We start from the raw sequence: 21848 nt of genomic DNA on the forward strand, positions 1-21848 counted from the left end.
GCAAGTCTGACATAAATCTGCCCCATAATTTACAGTGGTCACCATTACAATAAGGTTTTGGCAAAGGGGGAGCAACTATCTCCATCTATAGTTTGAAAATGTCTTCTGCACAGAATGCCAGCTACATTCAGTTGCTAATTAGTCAAGATCACCGGATAGCTGCCTATCATTAACTTACAATTGAGTAAAATAACATATCAATGCCTGCTTGAAGCTTTTCAGAACAAACTATGGTCCTAATTTAGAGTCTAGGGGAAAAGGTACTGTACTAAAAATGTAGTGCAGCATCATCTTAGCCAAGCTGATGGTCCATCCACTCTGTTTAGTCAGACTGACCACCACGTTTCTGACAGAGGTGCCCCGGCTGACTTACCTGGCAGAAGCCCTACACCGAAGACATGATGGGCTTGGGGGTTATCAGAGTAAGTACACCACCATATTTAGAGGAGATGGTCTAATGTGCTTTTGAATGTTTGGGACCACCAGGAAAAGCCTGATGGTCAAAAACAGAAAAACAAAATCCTAGGGCTTTAGGGTTATTAGAATTTTGCTTTTCAAAAGCAAACTCCCGCTTTGGGAATTTATGAAAAACAAAAAAGTTTGTTAAGAGGCAGGATGAATTTAGCAGGTGCTCAGCAAACTTTCAGTGCCTTCAGAGGAGCTGCAGTGGCTCCTATTGTAGTGTAGTTCCTATTATCCCAATAGGCTCTGCGCATTGGAATAATATCTTCAATAGTATAGATCTAGGGCAGAGGTTAACTAGGTCTTCTACTGACGATATTAGACTTAAAGTTTTTGGTTTTGCCAGCTAGCTCAGAGTTCACTAGAAACTTTCTCGAATAGACAAGGAGGAGTTTAACTTCCCTGGATAGACAAGAAGGGATTTAGTTTCTGACAACCATAGAACATGACAACTTTGCTCTCCCCCAATCAAGAGTGTATCTCTAGAGTCGTGTGAAAACAAAAGACAACTTATTTTACTCAGTCAGTACGTGCATTCTTAGTTTCACCAGTTTGTAGAGAAAAGGAAGAGACGGGCGTGTTCAATAAAAGATGTTATTTATTGATCAGTTTCTTTTCTCGTACAAGAGAAATGAATCGATATTATTGCGATACTTATGGTTAAGTAAAGTGCATACAATAAAAGCAGAAGTATAAAATAATACTGCAGAAGCATTGATATGGTTTCTAAGCCATATGATAGTTAAAATTGATAAAATAGATACATACATATATACATTTGACTAATCGTACTCAACTGGTGCTTCTAACCACGCCTACCCCAGTGTACCTGACCTAAGCCTAATACGTGGGCGGGAGTAGATAAGTAGCAGTTTAAGTTAAGTTTGTTTTGCCAAGTGACTGACTCAAGAATTCTCTGCAAGGGGTTGTTCAGTTCTGTACCTGAGATCTAGAATGGTTGAGGGCTGGTATCTCTCGTCTCTGGTCTTGATATTCCAGCTGCCTGCGAGGGCTGCTTGGAAGCGCCGGAGCTGGATTTCTCGGCAGGAGAAAAACAGCGTCTCGTTCTCAGCGCGTCAGGAAGGCGGGGCAGCGCGTGTGGGCTTCACTCTCTGCTGGGCTCCTCAGCGCGTCTCGCTGCTCCGATCTCGTCACCACCGCGTGTGTTTGCTTAAGGCAATGTCGGTAATATTTATACCTGTAAGGTGTCGAGATTGACGTAAGGATGGACATGGATACGTCAATAAGGATGTCATACGAACGGGCTTGTTCGCACATTCTTTTGCTGAAGTTCTCGGTGAAATCAAAACAATGGCCGCAGGGATTTTCCCAGGTTGTCATAGGTTTGATTTGTTTTGAGAACTCCGTATGCCTTATCAGGGGCTGGAGGAATAGTGCTTGTCTAATTAGATGGCATGCGTTATTACCTAATCAGATAACACGTTTCTGTGCCGTGGTGTGGCTTAATCAGATAACGGTTTTTTGCACCGTGGGTCGGCTGCTAGTTAAGTATTAACCAGAACAGGGCCGGGAATAGGGGAATCGATACAGAACCTATAGGAATACATCACACCCACTCCACGCTGACTATGTCCATATTTACAAGATCTAGGCATAGCAAATACACTAGTAGAGCATGTGTATACCGTACCACCCCAAAATACATCCATATGCATTTTGAAACATGAAATATACGAGAAGATATATATATATACATTATATGCATTCAAGCAGTATATTAATGCTAAATATCACGCATATTCATACATCATAACTAATAAAATATGAAAATCAACACAGAAGAAAAAAAAAATGCGAGACCATTTCATCACAAAATAAAATATTTATGAACAGGCCAGAGGGCAGCTAATGACTCTAAAGTTCCTAAAATAGAAATATAGTTCTCTAAGAATAGTTTCTACTTTAAGCAGAAGATAAGTGTCCCGAAAATTGTAAAATATTTTTGGGGCCGCCAAAAAATAATGTTCCGCTGTCCGTAAACTGGAGAAATTTGTTCATGATACTTTATTATCAAAGTTGAAGGCCAAATTCAGGGTGTTGGGAACGCCTTGTGCTAGCTTGTTCAAAAGTCATTATTTCTGCTCTGGTGAGAACATCATATCATTTAGACTCTCGAAAAAGCTGTCAACAGCTTCCTGTGAAAGTTCCATTAACTCGGAAAAAGATGTTACCATGCATTCGTGAGCATGATTGCCTTCATTGATGTTTGGATCAGCATAGCTGACAGAAGGTCGTACCTGATCGATGCTGCTTTCATCTTGAACGTCACTACCCCTTAATCGTAGTGGTGAAGTCTCCACGAATGCCGTCATCAGGATTGGTAGCCGCAGGGGACAGCACAATGCATGAGCCGTGACCGGACCCAACAAAGTTTCTGCATCCATTGGCGCATCCGATTGTAGCGTCAGACAGGTGTCTAACACGCATTCTTCTCCGCATAGCAAGCACCTTAATACTGGTAAAACACAGCTTTGCCACATAGGTCTAAACGAAAGAAACCAAGTCATGTTCAGGTCTCTAAGCCGGGACAGTCCAAGGATTCTAGATATCTGGTCCCGGTATCCAATGGCTAGGATTGTTTCTTCCCTTGTCGCAGGTGTTTTGTCTGTGACACGGTTTGCCATAGCGAAATAACAGGATCAAAAATAGGATTCCTGCCACTAGTCCCAAAAAGAGAGGAAGTCCACCAAAGACGGAATGGACAAAGTCTGGAAAAATACCCAGAATGGCTTTAAATGGTGTTAGAGCCCCTGAAAACACTGTCTTAAATACATTTGAGACTCCACTGGTATCAGAAATATTTAAGATTTCGTTCAGGATGTCTGCGAAATGTATGGGGGAATTAGTTGATAACAATGAATGAATCTCTGCCGTTGTCCTTGCAACTTGGAGATCATACGTTTCTTTTGATGACGTGAGCCTTGTAGGCGTCTGAAGGAGCACAGTTTTCATTCTGCTTAAAGTATCAACTCTAATGGAAGAAATTTTCAAATTCGGCCATAACCTTGCCTCCCTGTCTGGCATTGCGCTGGGGAACAATACTCGTTCACAGCACATGACCTTCGCAGTCGTAGTTATGAGATAAGCTACTCCGGGCACCAAGCTACAACATCTGCGGTCTACGATTATAATGTAACTCCCGTTCGATAGTCTCCTAAAGAATGGTTCTATTTGTGTCGCAGGTGTGCCTAGCTGGTGACATGAAAGGTTATTTGAGGACCCTTCACAGGCTCCGTGTAAACTAATACCATTACACAGAAGTGTACCGCTTAGTGACATGGCACAATTATTGCCACTAAGAAACACTTTCCGGCCTTTATTACTGACACAAGCATGTGAATAGGGCAAGTTCCATGTTGACTTAATGTACCCTTTACCCAATTTTTCGTACATGCCAGCCTGTATATATTTTTGGCAGTATTGAAACCTGAAAGTAGATATTGGAATATTAATTATTCCATGTATTATCCACTCACTGACAGGTCGTTCTGACATTGTCAATGGTAATCTCTCGAGTTTCTCAATGCTCAGGATTGTATAATCAGCACCCTTCTGTGCCATACTGATTTGTTTATCAGTAAGGTTAAAGATATCGAACAGTGACGTTGTGTTGATTAAACGCCAAGGCACATAGCCTGAACGCAGATTTTGTAACATCCAGCCAAGTTGTACAATAGAACGCAATTGGGACTGACCGTGTTGTAACAACAGTAAGTCTTGCGATATTATGTCGATTGCTGAAGACACAATGCTGTCCAAAGAGTATATTCTGGAGGACAGAGTCATTAACCCATTGTCCACTACAGAAAGTGATTTTTCCAAATTAATACGGTCAATTTCCCGTATTTTCTCTGATGTTTGAAATTGAGTTATTTTCCAGGCTTCGTTATAAGCTGCATATACAGAGGCTGCTATGAAGCGTTTTTGACGCTGTTTGCGTGGTCCCATAATGAAATCACGCAAGTCAGCACCATCAGTAAGTAAAGTTAGGTGTTGCTTAATTTCTGCCAGTGTGGATGTTTGTAGCCATTGAAGGCAGAGCTTGCCCACACTGTACGTGGTAATTATCCCTGGGTGTTGTCTTTGGGAATATCTAGGGTCTGGCCTGGTCAATTTGAACCCCTGGATTTTGTTCAGGAATCTGTCTTGACAGTTATTAGTATCTGTGGGCCAGATCAACCACTTTTTCCAATCTGGATGTGTTCTGTTTTGGCTTAATATATGGTTTACGTCTATCTCCTCATCTGTCGAGCTATTACTGTTTATCGTTGGCTTTGGAATAGACGGTTTGTTTAAATCTTTGATTTTGGCTAGGCCAAGACAGGTAGTTTGTTGAATAGTGTCATTCAAAAATATCATTTGTTCTGGGATCATGCAGGCTCTAAACAATGATTCTATACCTTGTACTTGCCATTCCTTTGTACCCCAAACACTTTTTACTTCAACATTTTTGTCCCAGTATTCAAAACCAAATGTACTCATTTGCTCAAAAAATGAGTCTGAATATATCAATTTAGTGTTTGTAAGCATGGTCTTTGTACTTGTCTTGTTTGATAATTTGAAATAAAATGTTTCTGCATTACTTGTGTTGAACCCTGAAAAATATGAATATTTGTCATAAAAAGTTCTTGAGCTACCTTTTGGAGGGGTTGCACAGTGTTCCCATTGATTATAATTTAAAACATTTCTAGGTTGTGCAGATTTATGCAGATAATGATTACTATAGTGATTATAGCAGAACATTTTATCATAATTAGACGAACCCTGCAAATAATCATGTTTTGTAAATTTAGCAGACATCACTAGGTCAGACATCATATTATTAATGCTTTCAACGTCCCAATCATCAGCAACTGAGCTTGGTTTTACAAAGTCACTCAATGAGATCTTGATTTGGTGTGGATATTTCAGGATTTCAACCGGACCATAGATTTAATAATCAGTATTGTCCCATGCTACCCCACCGGGTATAGGATTGGCTGTAAAGTTGACTGAAGAAAGTTCTCTTTTCTCGACGTGTGAAGACGTGTGTGGTTTGAGGACCAAGTTGATTTTCTGGCTTGCTGTGTCCATTTTAGCATATTTTCCCTCAATGAAGTGTCCCAAACATAGTACCATGATGAGCCAAAGTATGAGGATAAGTGCACCTAAGGCCACCCAGAATTCAATCCATGGAGAAATCAGATAGGTTTCTTTCAGATGTTGAAAAAAACTCCTTAGCTTTATTTTTAAAGGTTTTTGTTGATTTTTGTTCCTTTGATTCACTCAGGTTTTCAGATGAATCGCTGAAGTTGATGAAGTAACCGGATGCCGTTCTGTCTATTGTTCCAATAGCTTCAGGATTGATATTTGCTTTATCCGTGTGTTTTGTTGCAGCAGCATAGTCATTTATTACTTCATTGTAGATTGGTGTGTCTCTGCTAAATGTTTTTATTTGGGTTTTTAGAGGTTTAAGTTCCTTAGCATTGTTGCACAGACCTTGTTGTTGTTCTTTTGGCATTTCAAACGTGAGTAGCCTCTTAGATTGAACCTCTGTTTTTGTAGCAAACCTTGGTGTTCTACTACTTATCGGGAGTCCACTTGGCCTACTGTTTGTTATCGGCCACATGAGTGTGGTTTAACCAGGTCGATGGATACAACTCGGTTCTCCTTTTTACCAGCAAGGGGCGGTAGTACTACTGATCTTGTCCCGTTGATAGACAAGACAGGAACTGCTTTTCTGTAAGAAGGCCCAAATTCCTTCTCTACCGCGATCTTTTCTCTGACTAGATCCCTGACTTTTGGAATCCAGACAGGTCTTGCTGGGACAGGTGGTTTTTCTTCAGTGGTCGTTAGCTGTTGTTTCAACTTTATGTTGCTCAGGTCTTTCCTTGTTACGTTTAAGTCCTGTAAAATAGCCAAACGATCTTTGATATCAAAGCTTTTTTCTTTAACCACTGAAGTCTGACTGTCAAGATCTAAGACCATCATTCTAGTTCCAAACAATAGTTCGTACGGACTGAATCCCCTCAGAGAATTTCTTGGCAGGTTATTTAGACTACGTTGGACACTTATTAGATGTTTGACCCCACCCAGCTCCCGAACCTAATACCTTCGCTGTTATAGATTGCTTTATGTCACGGTTTTTTCTTTCTACGATTCCGTTTCCCTCGGGATGAAATGGACAAGAATACCGCAACGCAATGCCCATGCTGGTCATGGCCTCCTTATAAGCTCGAGAGCTAAAAGCAGGACCCTGGTCAGAATGCAGCATGTCAATTGCGTATGTGCCGATAAAGACTCGCAAATCTTTTTATAACAGTCCAGACGTCAGCCGAGTGCTGGGGTCTACATCACAAGTGGAAACTAGTCTTTATATGTTAATTGGACGCATTCGTTTTTATTGTTGATCAATCCTGGAGTGAAACCCCATGCTAATATACCGTTTCTCTTGCCACTGCGATCTCTATTGCAGTCTGGGCAGTTCTTTACAAAGATGTGATGATGCAGGCTCATACCTGGCCACCAGTACACTGATTGTAATTCTTCCAGGGAATCTTTTAGTTTGAGGTGTCTGAGACCCTCACCCATATGCGCGTCTGCTATTAACAAGCCTCTCCTGTCCGTGTTTGGAATCACTCTATCCCCCACTCCAGGGATTCGAGCAAAAGGAACGGAGGTTGCATCGATTATGTACGTATAATTGAGTGGATAGTTGATCGGTAGTGCTGAGCAGTCGCCTTTTGATGACGTTTTCACCGCCAGCATAGTTTCACCGTCAATGTGTTTTACTGTACGCTTTTTCTTGACTACGGAAGCCGATTCAGTTGCTGCCGTTGTGGCTTTCTCAGCCAATGAATTCCCTGCAACGTGAACGCCATCACGCTGATGACTCACTGAATGTATCACGTGAGTTTTTGGTAGTTCTTTCTGTAAAAGAGCTACTTGTTCCCAAAGCACTTTTTGCTTTATTGTTGCACCTGTGTCATCTTTGTAACCGTTTTGAATCCATTTCTGTAAATCGTTATTGTATGATTTGACGCAGTAATACGAATCGCACACAATAAGTGTCGGGAATTCGCGATCGGCATTATCTAGCGCCATTTTTAACGCTATTATTTCAGTTTGTTGTTCTGAATTATTTTCCACTGAGTGTGTTTTTGTAAGTAGAGGTCTTAATTTACCTCCGTGCCACACTTCTTTTACAATTTTGCATGTGGCCTTGTAAGCCAGCTCTCCCCAAACTGAGGGTTGAGCATGCCCGTCTGTATGTATTACACAGGCGTACTGTCGTAAAGGCAGAATGTCGATTGGCAGAGGGTATATTATTTCATATTCTAGATATTTTAATTCCTTTAATTCTGGATCAAAGTAGTATTTTACTTTGTCCGTTGTAATTGAATTCACCCATTGTATCCATTCTGGATTCAACGCTGTTTTTGGTAAATTACATGGGGTTGTTAATGCCTCAAAGGCTGACTCCGTTGTTCTGACTGTGATATGTCTACCGTCGGCGTTGTCTTTTTCTCTTGCTATAGCCGTTTGAAGTGCATGAACAATGTTGTCTTTAATACTGAACTTCTTTTCAGCTTCTGTGTACAAGTGTGATTTGTATGCAATTGGTACCTTTTCTCCCTCATTAGAGGTCAGGTATGTGAATCCGCATCTTCCTGGGATGACTCGAATCACAAGATTGCGTGAGTTATCACGTGTTTCTAATTTTGTTTTAATTAGCATGTCTGTTTGTAAAGATCTCAAAATTTCTGTGTGTTTTTGAGTCCAATTGATTCTTTTAAAATCTGGTTTTATTAGATCATAAAGGGGTTTGATCCTTTCTGCGTAATTTGCAATGTATGTTCTTCCGAAATTTAGGAAGCCTAGAATTGATTGTAAGTTTTTTAGTGTTCTAGGAGCTTGGAGTACAGCACATTTCTCTACGAAATTGTCAGCCAGGCTTTTGCCTTCACTTGATAATTCATATCCTAAAAACAGGACCGTTAGATGGGCAATTCTTGATTTTTTAAAGTTGAATTTGTAACCCTCTGCTGCGAACCCAAGTATTATGGTGTTCACTCTCTTCAAGTGAGTATCCAAGTCATCATCTGTTAGGTAAATGTCGTCGACATATGATAATGCCTCGTCATCGTATGTTTGTAGTAATTCTGTTACTCTCTTTGAGAATAATCCTGGGCTATTCTTGTGCCCCTGGGGTAAACGGCAGAAACTTTTTTGCGAGCCATTTACCGAGAACGCAGTCAAATATCTGCTCTCTGGTGCTATATTTTGACAAAAGAATCCATTAGAGATGTCTAATGTTGTTTTGTATTTTTTGCGCACTATGTTATTCATTAGTGCAGCACTATGCGAGTTTTGCACTGCAAAGGTTTTGCAACATGAGTTAAGGTGTCTGTAATCCAAAACTAGACGATAGGAGTTGTCTGGTTTGGAGACAGGAAACAAAGGATTGTTCATTTGTGAGGTGCAAGTTTCAATCACCCCCTGGTATTCAAGTTGATCTAGGATCTCTTTTACCTGTTTTTTAGCTTCTTGCTTAATTGGGTACTGCCTCTGTGCAGTAGGTTGTGATTTTAACTGGATTTTGTGAGGAGGAGAGTCCTCATCCCATCCTACATGATTTTTATATAAAGCAGGAGCTTGAGCTACTGCCCACTTTCTAGCAAGTGTATATTTTTTATGAATTGGAATATGATTTGAGAAGGCAGGCATAATTATTTCTTCGCCATGAGGACACTCCCTGACAAACTCTGGTGGCCAGTCTTTCTCAGCTAGAAGGATGTCATAGCCCTGGGAGAGATTATCCCAAAATAGTCCCCTTATTTTTCTAGTCTTATCCCCCTCTATACGCAATGTAATTTCATATATTTTGTGAGGTTTGCTAACTCTGGTGTCGGCAGTTTCCACTTGAATATATTCATTCGTGTCCACTGTCTCCAGATGATTCATAAGGACTTTGCGAGCTATGCTCACTTCTGCTGCGCTGTCTAGCATTGTCTGAGCCCATTCTCCGTTTTTCAGCTGTGTCCTCAGTATTCTCGGCATCTTTGATTACTTTAATACTGGCTACCTTCTTTTTTGGAAATTGTAACTTTTTATTTGGATGAGCAGGTTCCTTGTCTTTGGACTTGACGTGCTCTTCCCTGTGTTCTGATCGTCCTCTTCTTTCCGATTTCTGCGAGGAAGTCTGAAAAGATTGAGAGGGACGTGTATCATTATCTTGATATCTATCAGGTTTCTTTATATTATCCCTATTTCTAAGGTTGTATTTTTTCCCAGAGGGCTCACTTTGGGGAGACCTGCGTCCTTGGTTCGGAGATCTTTCTCTCCGCCGAGGAGACCTTTCTCTGGACTGGAATCTTTTTTCTTTAGGATTGGATTGTTTGTTTCCATCCCAGCTCTTTTTTTGAGTGTTTAAATTATTTTTAATAAATATCTTTTCAGGACTTTCAATCAGTTGAGGTTTTACCGGTATTCCACCCAGACTATCTCTTCCTAGTTCTTCATAGGATTTCTCTATGATTCTGGCAATTTCAGTTGGTTGGTCTGCTATATCTGTCTCTTTTAACCTTTGGCGGATCGCCACGTTTGCTGCTTCTCCCTTTATGTTGGCTAATAATATAGCCGAGACCTGCTTGAAGTCCTTCAGTAATTTCATACCGAGAGTTAAAGCGGGTTCTGGACCATATTCATCTTGAATTTGTTTTAGCACATCTGGTATTACTGACATGGATGGTACACCCTGTGTTTTTGTGTATATGGAAGCAAAGACTGTACCCCAAGTGTCACAGTCCTCCACGTGTGGTGCGATTCCCATTGGAAGACAGATAGTCAGAATCCTGTGTTTATCTACAGGGGTGGTGTCTGGAAACACCGCCTCTATTTGAGTGATTTTTTGTGCTAGCCAGAAAGGTATTTGTTCCCGTTTTGCGGGTACTTTACCTAGACAGGACTGTATGTTCTGTGGTGTAATTTTATTTGTGTTACCCTGATGAGGGGTCAGCTGTGGAATTTTATTTGCTGGTTGGATTGTTGAAGTCCGCATTACATATTGGACTAATTGTCTATGTATTTTGATTAGTTGTTTTAGCTGTGCTAAAAGATCTGGTGCAGACATTTCTTCAATGTCTGGATGTGGTGTATATCCGGCTAGGACCGGCCACGTTGCTCCTGGTCTACCTAGTGGACCGAGCCTGGTGATGTGATTATTATGTTTTAGGGCGCCATCAAACAAGAGCAGGTGCTCTTGGAATTTGAGTGGTACTTCTACCTCCTCGAAAGGAGTGTAAGTATCCGGTGGTTCCTCTATCTTATAATAGTGGAACTCTTTTGTTACAGCGTTTGCTGCTGGAAAGTTTATCCATGAATAGAATACCTCTGTCTGCCGATATTCGTGTGCCTCAATTACGAATATGACTGTACCACCTCTCAATGTCAGTCCATTTTCTATAGGTTTTAAAGTTATAGATTTTCTTATGTTGACCGGGATGAGTTTTATATCCGGGTCATTTTGTAGCAGAGTATTATCAGCTGCTACGAGTTCAGCTGCTAGTCTAGCTGTCTCCCTTTCATCATCACTGTCTACCATTTTACTGACAGGAAGGTTATTCTGTTTGTTTGCAGATCAGGTTTCTATGGAAACAAAGATTAGATGCACAATATTTTGGAACAGTGTATCCTTCAACGTTGAATAAACCAAGAACCATACATAGGAGTCTCCTCCTGTGAGGTTTGGCGGATATGACCTTTTACCCACTCCAGACGTCTTTGGAGTATTATGGGAAAAAGGGGTTCTGTGTGAAAAAGCACGACTGAGTTACTCTAATGTCTTGCGTTAGTTTTATCGCCTATCCAAACGTTGGGCGCCATGTAGTGTAGTTCCTATTATCCCAATAGGCTCTGCGCATTGGAATAATATCTTCAATAGTATAGATCTAGGGCAGAGGTTAACTAGGTCTTCTACTGACGATATTAGACTTAAAGTTTTTGGTTTTGCCAGCTAGCTCAGAGTTCACTAGAAACTTTCTCGAATAGACAAGGAGGAGTTTAACTTCCCTGGATAGACAAGAAGGGATTTAGTTTCTGACAACCATAGAAAATGACAACTTTGCTCTCCCCCAATCAAGAGTGTATCTCTAGAGTCGTGTGAAAACAAAAGACAACTTATTTTACTCAGTCAGTACGTGCATTCTTAGTTTCACCAGTTTGTAGAGAAAAGGAAGAGACGGGCGTGTTCAATAAAAGATGTTATTTTTTGATCAGTCTCTTTTCTCGTACAAGAGAAATGAATCGATATTATTGCGATACTTATGGTTAAGTAAAGTGCATACAATAAAAGCAGAAGTATAAAATAATACTGCAGAAGCATTGATATGGTTTCTAAGCCATATGATAGTTAAAATTGATAAAATAGATACATACATATATACATTTGACTAATCGTACTCAACTGGTGCTTCTAACCACGCCTACCCCAGTGTACCTGACCTAAGCCTAATACGTGGGCGGGAGTAGATAAGTAGCAGTTTAAGTTAAGTTTGTTTTGCCAAGTGACTGACTCAAGAATTCTCTGCAAGGGGTTGTTCAGTTCTGTACCTGAGATCTAGAATGGTTGAGGGCTGGTATCTCTCGTCTCTGGTCTTGATATTCCAGCTGCCTGCGAGGGCTGCTTGGAAGCGCCGGAGCTGGATTTCTCGGCAGGAGAAAAACAGCGTCTCATTCTCAGCGCGTCAGGAAGGCGGGGCAGCGCGTGTGGGCTTCGCTCTCTGCTGGGCTCCTCAGCGCGTCTCGCTGCTCCGATCTCGTCACCACCGCGTGTGTTTGCTTAAGGCAATGTCGGTAATATTTATACCTGTAAGGTGTCGAGATTGACGTAAGGATGGACATGGATACGTCAATAAGGATGTCATACGAACGGGCTTGTTCGCACATTCTTTTGCTGAAGTTCTCGGTGAAATCAAAACAATGGCCGCAGGGATTTTCCCAGTTGTCATAGGTTTGATTTGTTTTGAGAACTCCGTATGCCTTATCAGGGGCTGGAGGAATAGTGCTTGTCTAATTAGATGGCATGCGTTATTACCTAATCAGATAACACGTTTCTGTGCCGTGGTGTGGCTTAATCAGATAATGGTTTTTTGCACCGTGGGTCGGCTGCTAGTCAAGTATTAACCAGAACAGGGCCGGGAATAGGGGAATCGATACAGAACCTATAGGAATACATCACACTATGAAGGCATACAGATCTCTGCAGGGCCGGAGGAGATCTCTCAATATGGTAGGCGGTAGTCCAGTCAGGGATGCTGAGGTATCGCTCTCCGCCACATGACGTAAGGTGGGCCCCTGCCACAACTAAATCAGGCCCTATGTTGCTACATAACATTGCAAGCATAATGATTTGTGTAACTCCTTATTAGGTAGGTATTTCACTGTTCAACAATAGACCTGTATCTTTGGTCAAGGCAACCTGTTTAATAGGTCAGGTACATATCTCCTTGTTTCAAATATCTTTTAAATAAAATCACTCATTGACAGTGTATGATATTGATTCATCCAGAAAATAATTGCACAGTTTCAGTAATTGTGGAGAGTCTTTAGAGAAATATTCAATAGACATGATTTGTTTAGCAAGAAAAAATTACCTAGCAGAAAAGGACTGGGGAGATCTGAAGATCACAGAAGAAAGAGAACCCAAAGAAACAGAGTGAGGAGGGATGTCACTAGGGCCATTATTGTGAGTGGGCTCCGATAGAGCTGGTAACAGCAACAACCAGCCCCATTGGAATTATGAGGTCTGAAGAAACACTGCAGTTCTGTTAGTTTTCACGGAGGTTATGGCTGCTAAAAGCAGGGAAAATAACCACATGAAAGTCTGGAAGTATCAGGGAAATCAGACTCAGAATTACCCATTCCCCTGATCGTTCCTTGTTTCTTCTAAACCCAGAGGATCTAACTCATAATGGGCCCGATTTCACCCACTCCCGGAGTTACCTGTACCCCCAGTATCAGGGTAAAAGGCCTTAGAGTTCTCATTAGATCAGCTAAGGAGCAGTGAGAGACAACCTTGAAGTTTTGGCTACTGCTGGCACACCTTTCCAAAAGAAAATGTCCTAACCAAGAGCAGAACTTCCTTTCTTGCGATTTACCAGCTACACACTCTTGAGTATGACTTTGTACATCTACAAATTGATTTAAATAGTTCTTATAGACTTTGCTTACAGAATGATTTTGCTTTGATCACTGATAAGCATGAGCAAACTCATGCAATTTTGATTAAAATTACATTTATTATTAAACATGTAAAGGACATGAGATTATTATTCATGTTGTCAGATTTGGTATAATATGCAATAATATTTAATCATGGAATATATAAAATGTGTAGAGTGACCTTCATATTGCTCCATACATTTCCACATTTAAATATAAATCCCAATATATACCACAAACTGTGAGGTTACACCTTAAAAATATACATCATTTATAGACATTCATGGTTAAACCAACCCATTACAACTATAGCCAATTGGAACTTGATAATATTTTAGCACCAAGACACTTCTGATGTTATTAATTCTGCCAAACTAGGCAACATGGTCAGTAACCATAGTACTAATTATGTTGAAGAGGTTATGAATCAATTAAGTAATATTTTAATCTACTTAAAAATGATTGGGGCTCTAACATGCCACTTCATTACACACATGCCTAAAAACTGATGAGTTACAAATAGGGTCTAGTATGACATGATAAATATAATTGTATTGTAATTGTATTTACATAGTGCTTATTACCCCTGATGAGGTGTCAAATGCTTTTTCGGCGAGTAGCACGCTACTCTAGAACCCATAAAGTATTAGTGGTGAATTAGTGTAGTGAAATATGAAAGTAATTTGAGTGGTGGGTATGTTAGTCAGGTATTTGGATTGAGAAGGATAGTGGAGGGATAGAAGAGGGAAAATGTTTCATTTTCATAGTGCTTGCTACCCCTGATGAGGGGTTGAAGAGCTTTTTCGGCAAATAGCATGCTGCCCTGGAACCCATTAGGATTAGTGATGAATTAGTATAGTGAAATATGAAAGTAATTTGAGCGGTGGATAGGTTGATCTGTCATTAGGATTAAGAAGGATAGTGGAGGCATAGAAGAAGGAAAAGGTTTGCATTTATATAGCGCTTGCTACACCTGATGAGGTAGTGAAGCGCTTTTTGATGAGTAGCATGCCTCTCTGGAACCCAAACAGGATTAGTGGGAAATTAGTATAGGGAAATATGCCATTCATTTCAGTGGTGGACATGTTAGACTATTATTTGGACTGGAAAGGAATAGTGAAGGTATAGTAGAGGGAAGGGTCCAAATTTTTTTTTTTATCCCCTTACATGCTTCGGACTGCCCCCGGCCGTCCGACATCACGGTGGGTGTGTGCGGAGGCGGCCGGGGGCCAGCCGAATCCCGCCCACTATTCAAATCGCCCGCACAGCGTGAAAATGTGCGCCGCATGCAAGGGGTTAAGTTAATAGCAGTAGGAGCGGGTTTGGGATGAGTTAAAGGGCAGTGGGAGGTAGAGTCAAAGGGAAGTGTTTAGAAAGGCTTGTTCAGGAGATCTGAATAGTAAAAGAGGTATGAGATGATGTAAGGAGGGGTAGAGAAGAGAAGAGTCTAAAAAGGGTTATGTTGTGGTATGGGGTTTGGGATGAATAAGAGAGTGGAGGTAGAGGATATATTGATAGAGGTATAGGGTGAGAAAGTGCAGTGCACTGGAAAGAGTAGTAGAATGAGGTTTGAGATGGGTTGGAGAGTTGAGGTAGAGGATATATTGAGAGCAGTATAGGGTGAGAAATAGGGTAGTGCATTGGATATGCTGAACTAGAAGAAAAGTGATAAATATATAGATACATAAGTACATGGAAGGTATATACATGCAAAAGGAAGGTAATATAAGTAGATTGAAGATACATTTAATAAATCCAGCTTTCAAGTGTTGCTGTACATTAAATTAATTTGTTTTTATTTTTTTGGAATTGAATAGTGAAGCAATTGTAGGCATATAGTTATGATAAAAGATTTACTTATTTATGCAGTCACTTATATACACATGTTCAAAACATAGGCTAATCTAACTATAAGTAATATGTACATTCTTTGAGCAGAACTAACGAATATCTATATTTTTCAAAGATAATTACTATACACATTTATACAAAGCAATATATATATGTAGGCACATATCTACGTTCAGATAAATGTTTAATATATACAGAGGGATATGCTGTATATTTATGTTTGCATATGGTGGTTATGTGGGGCAGAGCCAATTCTTGAGTGGTTTTCTGAATATAAGGTAGTTATCTATGGATCTTATGTTGGGGGGGGTAAAGAGTGCCATAGTTTGACTGCTTGAACAAAGAAGGATGTGCCATCCATGGATTTTTCTTGTAGGTTGGGATTTTGAGGGGAGGTGCCACTCTAGAGCGGAGGTTCCTTTGTTGATTGTATTTTGTGATTTTATTACTGATGAAGAGGGGTCCTGTTCCATGTATCACTTTGTGGATGATGCAAAGCAGCTTGAATGTGCATCTTCTGGCAACCGGTAACCAATGCAGGGCTTTTAAGGCAGTGGGAGATGTGGTCTCACTGCTTTATATGTAAGGGTAATCTAGCAGCTGAGTTATGAATCCATTGTAGTCTTTTCATAGTTGTTAAAGGTGAACTTTGGCAGAGGTTATTGGCGTAATCAGGTTTAGGCAGAACAAGAGAAATGGTAGCCTGGACCTTGTGTGGAAATCCCAGATAGGAGATAGATTGTTCGCAGTTTTTATAGTAACAACGTTTGATCTTGCTAGTTTGTCCACTTGGGCATTCATTGATAGCTTGCAGTCCATGGTCATTCCAATAACACATTGGAGAAAATACCATGGGCTGCAAATGAGATGCGCTTACCATTATGTGCTAGTGCTGTAGAGCATGCTACTCTGAGGCTCTTAGATGTGTAAGACTTCAGGAGCAGACAAGGATAGAAGGGTTCGGGCGCTGCTTGGACAGAAACCTCGCATCTCAGAAGGATGGATTTTGTGAAACAACTGAGTAAAGATAAAAAGGATCATGGACGTCATTTAGGAGTCTCTAGAGGTCCCAGTTGCGACCCCTGGCTTGCCCTTTGCTACCACTAGCACTGCCTTTGGAAACCCTGACCTAAGAGGTGGTACATTCAGTGCTAGGAATACAGCGGCACCTGGGCTCCACTGTCTTTATTTTCTGGTAATTTTGTATTACACTAATAGTGAATAAATAAAATGTATTATTCACTAATAGTGTAATAAGCTGGAATATGCCCTTCCATGGCTGCTGAGTTCAGCAAAAAATGCTTTCAAATGTATGGTGTGTGCATGCTTGCAGGTGTTTATGTGAGAGAGAGAGTATATGTGTGAATGTGTGTGTATGTGTAAGTGTTATGTGTAAGTATGCATGTGTGCAAGTGGATGTCACTTACGCAGCATCTGGCATTTCCGTGAATTGATGTCCATGATAAGGATTACAAGTTCCATGGACCCACAGGACTCTCATTAGACTTGCCATTGGTAGTAGCCATCTTGAAAGCATAGAAAATAAAGGCTAGATTTACTAAGCCTTTGCGTCTCTTAAGGCAATGCAGGGTAATAGAAAGACTTATTTGGGATTTGCAAGGCCTGATTTGAGTGGCCTTGAGTGGATTTCCCAAAAAATGTAAGGCAATGCAGTGGCTTCCACTGTATTGCTTAACATATCTTAGTGGTAGGCATTCCAGTGGTGAGGCTCTGGCATTCCCATGCACACACCCATGGATTTCACGCAATGCAGATAAAGCTGGAGTTGCGTGAAATCAGTACGTCTACTACAGAGAGGTGTAACAAGCAGAAATATGTTTATTTCTCTTCGTTACTTGCTCTTTTTTTATTTATAATGTATTCTGTATCATGCATAGAAAGAGGAAAATGCCTTTTAGAGTTGTTTTTGTGCGGGAAGGTATCCAGTCCTGCAAACAAACAATGATGCTCGTAACGCAGGTACCTTTGCAGCATGAGCACAAGGGTGTCTGCATTGTCTCTAGGCAGCTACATGTGCACCAGAGCTGGAGAGAGCTGAAGAGTGCCATATCTTTCTAAATATGGCACTCTTCAGCTCTCTCCGATTCATTCTACGCAGCGCAATGCCTTGCCTATAATAGAGAGTGGAAATACAAAGAGTGACAGCAGATGCCAATGCTCTTGTAGTGAAGATTAATAGCAGCTGTACACGAGGCATGTGATGATATTCATTGTCTCTGTTTTTCTCCTATCCCATTCCCACTTCTGTGGGCCTTCTGCAAATATCCAAAATATGTTATGTTATTGGCATTTGTAACGCGCATGGCTACTCAAGGGTGTCCAGGCGCGGTAACCAACAAGCAACATGCAACTGAGCGAAGCGCAGCTTAATTAAACATTAGATGCTTCTTGAACAACCTGAGGTCTTGAGTGTTCCGAAGTTCGAAAGGAAGAGCATTCCAGGATACAGCGGCCTTAAAAGAGAGAGACATGCCCCCGTGCGAGAGTGACGAAAGCGGAGAACAACAACTAAATGTTGCGCTGCAGAGCGCAGTTGTCTCTTGGGCTCGTAAAAGCTAAAACGCCTTCTAAGATAGGGCGACCCAGTTCCATGCAGCGCTCCATGCGCGAGAGTGAGGGCCTTAAACCGGACACGACTGGCCACAGGAAGCCAGTGAGGTCCCTAAGATGTTGTTTCTTACTAGATCTTCCAGAAATGCCAAGCAAAACTCTCGCAGCTGCATTTTGTATTGTTTGTAGTTTTTCAAGTTGGTAGCCCGGCAAGCCAATGTAAAGTGCATTGGCATAATCAATGCGCAATAGGATAAGGGCTTGTGTCACCATCTCCTTTGCAGATCTAGGCAGCAGAGGCAAAAACTTTCTGAGAGATTTCAGTATGCCGAAGCACATACCAGCAAGTCTCTTTAGCTGAGGGGAGAACCGAAGGTCCTCGCTGAACCACACCCCAGATTCTTCACTGGATTGACGATAGATTTTGGAATGGGGTACTCTGTAGGCCAGATTGACTCCCTAAAATGTGGGGGGAAGGAGCCATACAGTAGAATCTCCAACTTGTTCTCGTTGCACTTAAGCTGTGAAAGTGCAAGCCATTTGAAAACGGCGGAGAGGCAGTTCTTAGCTTGGTCTGGGGACAAGTAGTTTTTCTTCTAAGTGAAGAGAAGCTGAGTATCAGCAGCATAGGCTATGATCTTCGCTCCCAGTTCCTCTGCTAAGTAAATCAGAGGTGTGATGTAAAGGTTAAAAAGGAGAGGACTTAAAGTAGAGCCCTGTGGAACCCCTGTGGTCACCCTTCTGGGGGCCGAGAAGAACGGCGGTATCCATCCCTGCTGAGTTTTATCCTCAAGAAATGTTTTGATCCAGCCTCGAGCTAGACCAGAAGTGCATGTAGTTGAGAGACGAGCAAGTAATTGACAGTGAGGCACTGTATCGAACGCTGCAGAGAGGTCTAACAAAATGAGGGCCGTTCTACCACCAGCATCCAAACATTCTCTAATCGCCTCTGATATTTCAACCAGGGCCGTCTCCGTACTATACGTTGCCCTGAATCCTGATTAAGCAGGATGGAGGGCACTGGATGTCTCCACAAAGGTGGCCAGATGCTTGTAAGCTGCTTTTTTCGCACACCTTTGCTACAGCCGGAAGAAGATATATGGGTCAGTAAGTTGTTGGCATATTGGGGTCTAGGGAGGCCTTTTTTAGTAGAGGTAGAAGTTTGGTCTGCTTCCACTCAGGTGGAACTGTGGCAGTCTGAAGTGACATATTTATGATTGTATTAACGTCAGCATTGACCACCACGGCAACTGTTGCAAGCAACCTTGCTAAACATGGATCCGCTGGGGAACCAGACTTCAGGGATTGAAGAATCGACAGAGAGTCCGGCAAGCCAATGGGAGAGAACCCCTCCAGGGGGGACACCCGAAGGTTGGACCCTGTATAGTTCCTACCGGAAACCGTATCCTGCCATGGTGAACTGGACCCAAAGTTGTCCTGAATCGCCTGAATATTGTCGATGAATAAACAAGACAGCTTTTCACACCAGGTCACAGAAGCTGGTTACACGGCGCGCTCAGCTACAGGGGTAAAAAAACTCTGCACGATAGAGAAAATTTCCTTTGAATTATTTTTGGACATAGCAATCCGTTCTGTGTAGTAGCTGGCTTCCACCTTCCTAGTGGCAGCATAATACTCTCTCTGGGCCCTCCTCAGCTCAGTTTTGGCCAAGGGACAGTAGGTCAGTGTCCAGCTACGTTCTAACTTTTTAAAGAGCTGTTTTAGCTCCTTCCGCTTGCTAGTATACAAGGGCTTTGAGGGGGCATTTCTAGCTCGTCTATTGGCAAGAGGTGGAGATAAATATTCAACTGCCTGAGAAATCCAATTAAAAAGGCTCTCTAGAGCTCCCTCGAAATTTGTGGCAGCGGGGGGGGGGGGGGGGGGGGTGAGTGTCTAACAGAACCCTACTCAATGCCGACGGGTCAATTCTTGGCGAGGATAATAGTTTCATAAAAGCTTTCTCTTGACCCATCCCATCGCCAATGGTTTGAGGGACATTGGTTTAAACATTATAGTGTATTCATTTGACCACAATGTCAAATCATGTTACTAAAATATTATTACAATAGAATCTATGTCTTTTACCTCTAATTGCAAACACCTTGGTTTTCCAGATAGGGTCACTGTGTATCAGTTTGCAGAGGCACTGGTGCACCTGGAATGAGATTAAGATAGGCATTCATAAACTTTAGTCCAGACACAAAAGGAAGGTTGCAGCAGACAGTTATTCCCTATCTTCATCTGTCTTTAGTTCTCTTCTCCATGCGGCAGCTATTATGATAACAATCTCCTATCAGGAGAGTGAGGAGTGTGGCTTTATTTATAATTGTCATTCACGGCCATGTATTTACCAAAATCTGGTTATCTAGAACTCAAATTACAAAAGCCTGAATCATTTTCACAGAACAGGGAACATCTGTTTTATATAACCAGAGTACCTATCATATAAATGATCCATCATCAAACACCATCATGAAAACTCAAGTACGGTGTATATGGTCTGTAGAAACAGCTAGGTTTACCGTTTTTCTTTTCTTTTACACTCGCTGACAATTAATTATGTTAGGGGAGGTAATTGGTGGCATAGTAAAATATATTTGGTACCAACAAGTTATTAATAAATCCAACATACAGTAATAGTAAAAATATAAGTTCTTTTTTTACGAAACATAAAAAAATCTAACAATTAAAAACAATAACAGTGAGCTTAAATTTGTCTTTTGGGAGCCTAGGGCCAGATGTAGGTAGCCCAATACCGGTCGGTAACGGCCGAAAATACCGATTTTCGGCAGTTTCCGACCGGTATTGAGCATTTAGGATGTAGGAGAGTGAAAATCATCAGAATCAGTAAATTTACCGAATCGGTAAAGTTACCGAATCGGTAAAGTTACCGATTCGGAAAATATTCAGAATCGGTAAAATTACCGAATCGCAACGGTTTACGAATCGGTAAATTTACCGAATCGGTAAAATACAGAATCGGTAAATAAGAAGTGGTAAAATTCAATTTTGAGATGTAGGGAAGCTCTTAAATACCGAATTTGCTTGAAATTCGGTATTTAAGAGTCGGTATTTACCATGGATTGAAATCAGGTGGTAACAAGGTACAGCCTAGAAAAAAGGACCCAAAATGCATTTTTTTTCACAATGGCAGCATTCTATGTCATTGCGAGATGGCTACGGCTACAGGAGGAAGGAGAGAGGGAATGGGAGAGACAGGAGCAGGTCTACAGACAGAGGATCACCTTGTTCATGCTCACAGAGGCAGAGATACTCCAGAGGTACAGGTTGGACCCAGACACCATCTTGGACCTCATCAGGGACCTCCAACCACTGTTGGAGGACACTACCCCAAGGGCACACGCCATTCCACCCCACGTGCAGGTGCTGTGCAGCCTACACCTGCTTGCGTCTGGGAGCTACCAGAGTGTGGTTGCTGCAGTAGGTGGGGTGACCCAGAGCAGCCTGTCACACTTTTTCCACAAATTCATAGATGCCATGTTACAGAGGATGGACCATTATATATCATTCCCTGCAACCCATGCTGAACTGCTCCAAACAAAATCTGACTTTTATCAGATGGCGCGTTTCCCCAACATCATTGGCTGCATTGATGGCACCCACATTCACATTTGTCCCCCTGCTGCCACAGAATACATATATAGGAATAGAAAGTCCACCCACACCATCAATGTGCAGGTGATTTGCAATGCCAAGTGCACCATCACTGACCTTGTGGCAAA

The 21848-nt window shown here is 41.6% G+C and overlaps 1 protein-coding gene across 1 annotated transcript in view; it reads right to left on the reverse strand.

The window, feature by feature from the left end:
- HEATR4 (HEAT repeat containing 4) overlaps positions 1-21848 on the reverse strand; it is a 427614-nt gene that overhangs the window by 136857 nt on the left and 268909 nt on the right. The window contains exon 12 of the mRNA XM_078659659.1: positions 20191-20260. Coding sequence (XP_078515785.1) covers positions 20191-20260 — 70 coding nt within the window. The remainder of the gene's footprint in view (positions 1-20190; positions 20261-21848) is intronic.

This window comes from Lissotriton helveticus, chromosome 9 (assembly GCF_964261635.1).
Source record: "Lissotriton helveticus chromosome 9, aLisHel1.1, whole genome shotgun sequence".
Classification (NCBI taxonomy): Eukaryota; Metazoa; Chordata; class Amphibia; order Caudata; family Salamandridae; genus Lissotriton; species Lissotriton helveticus.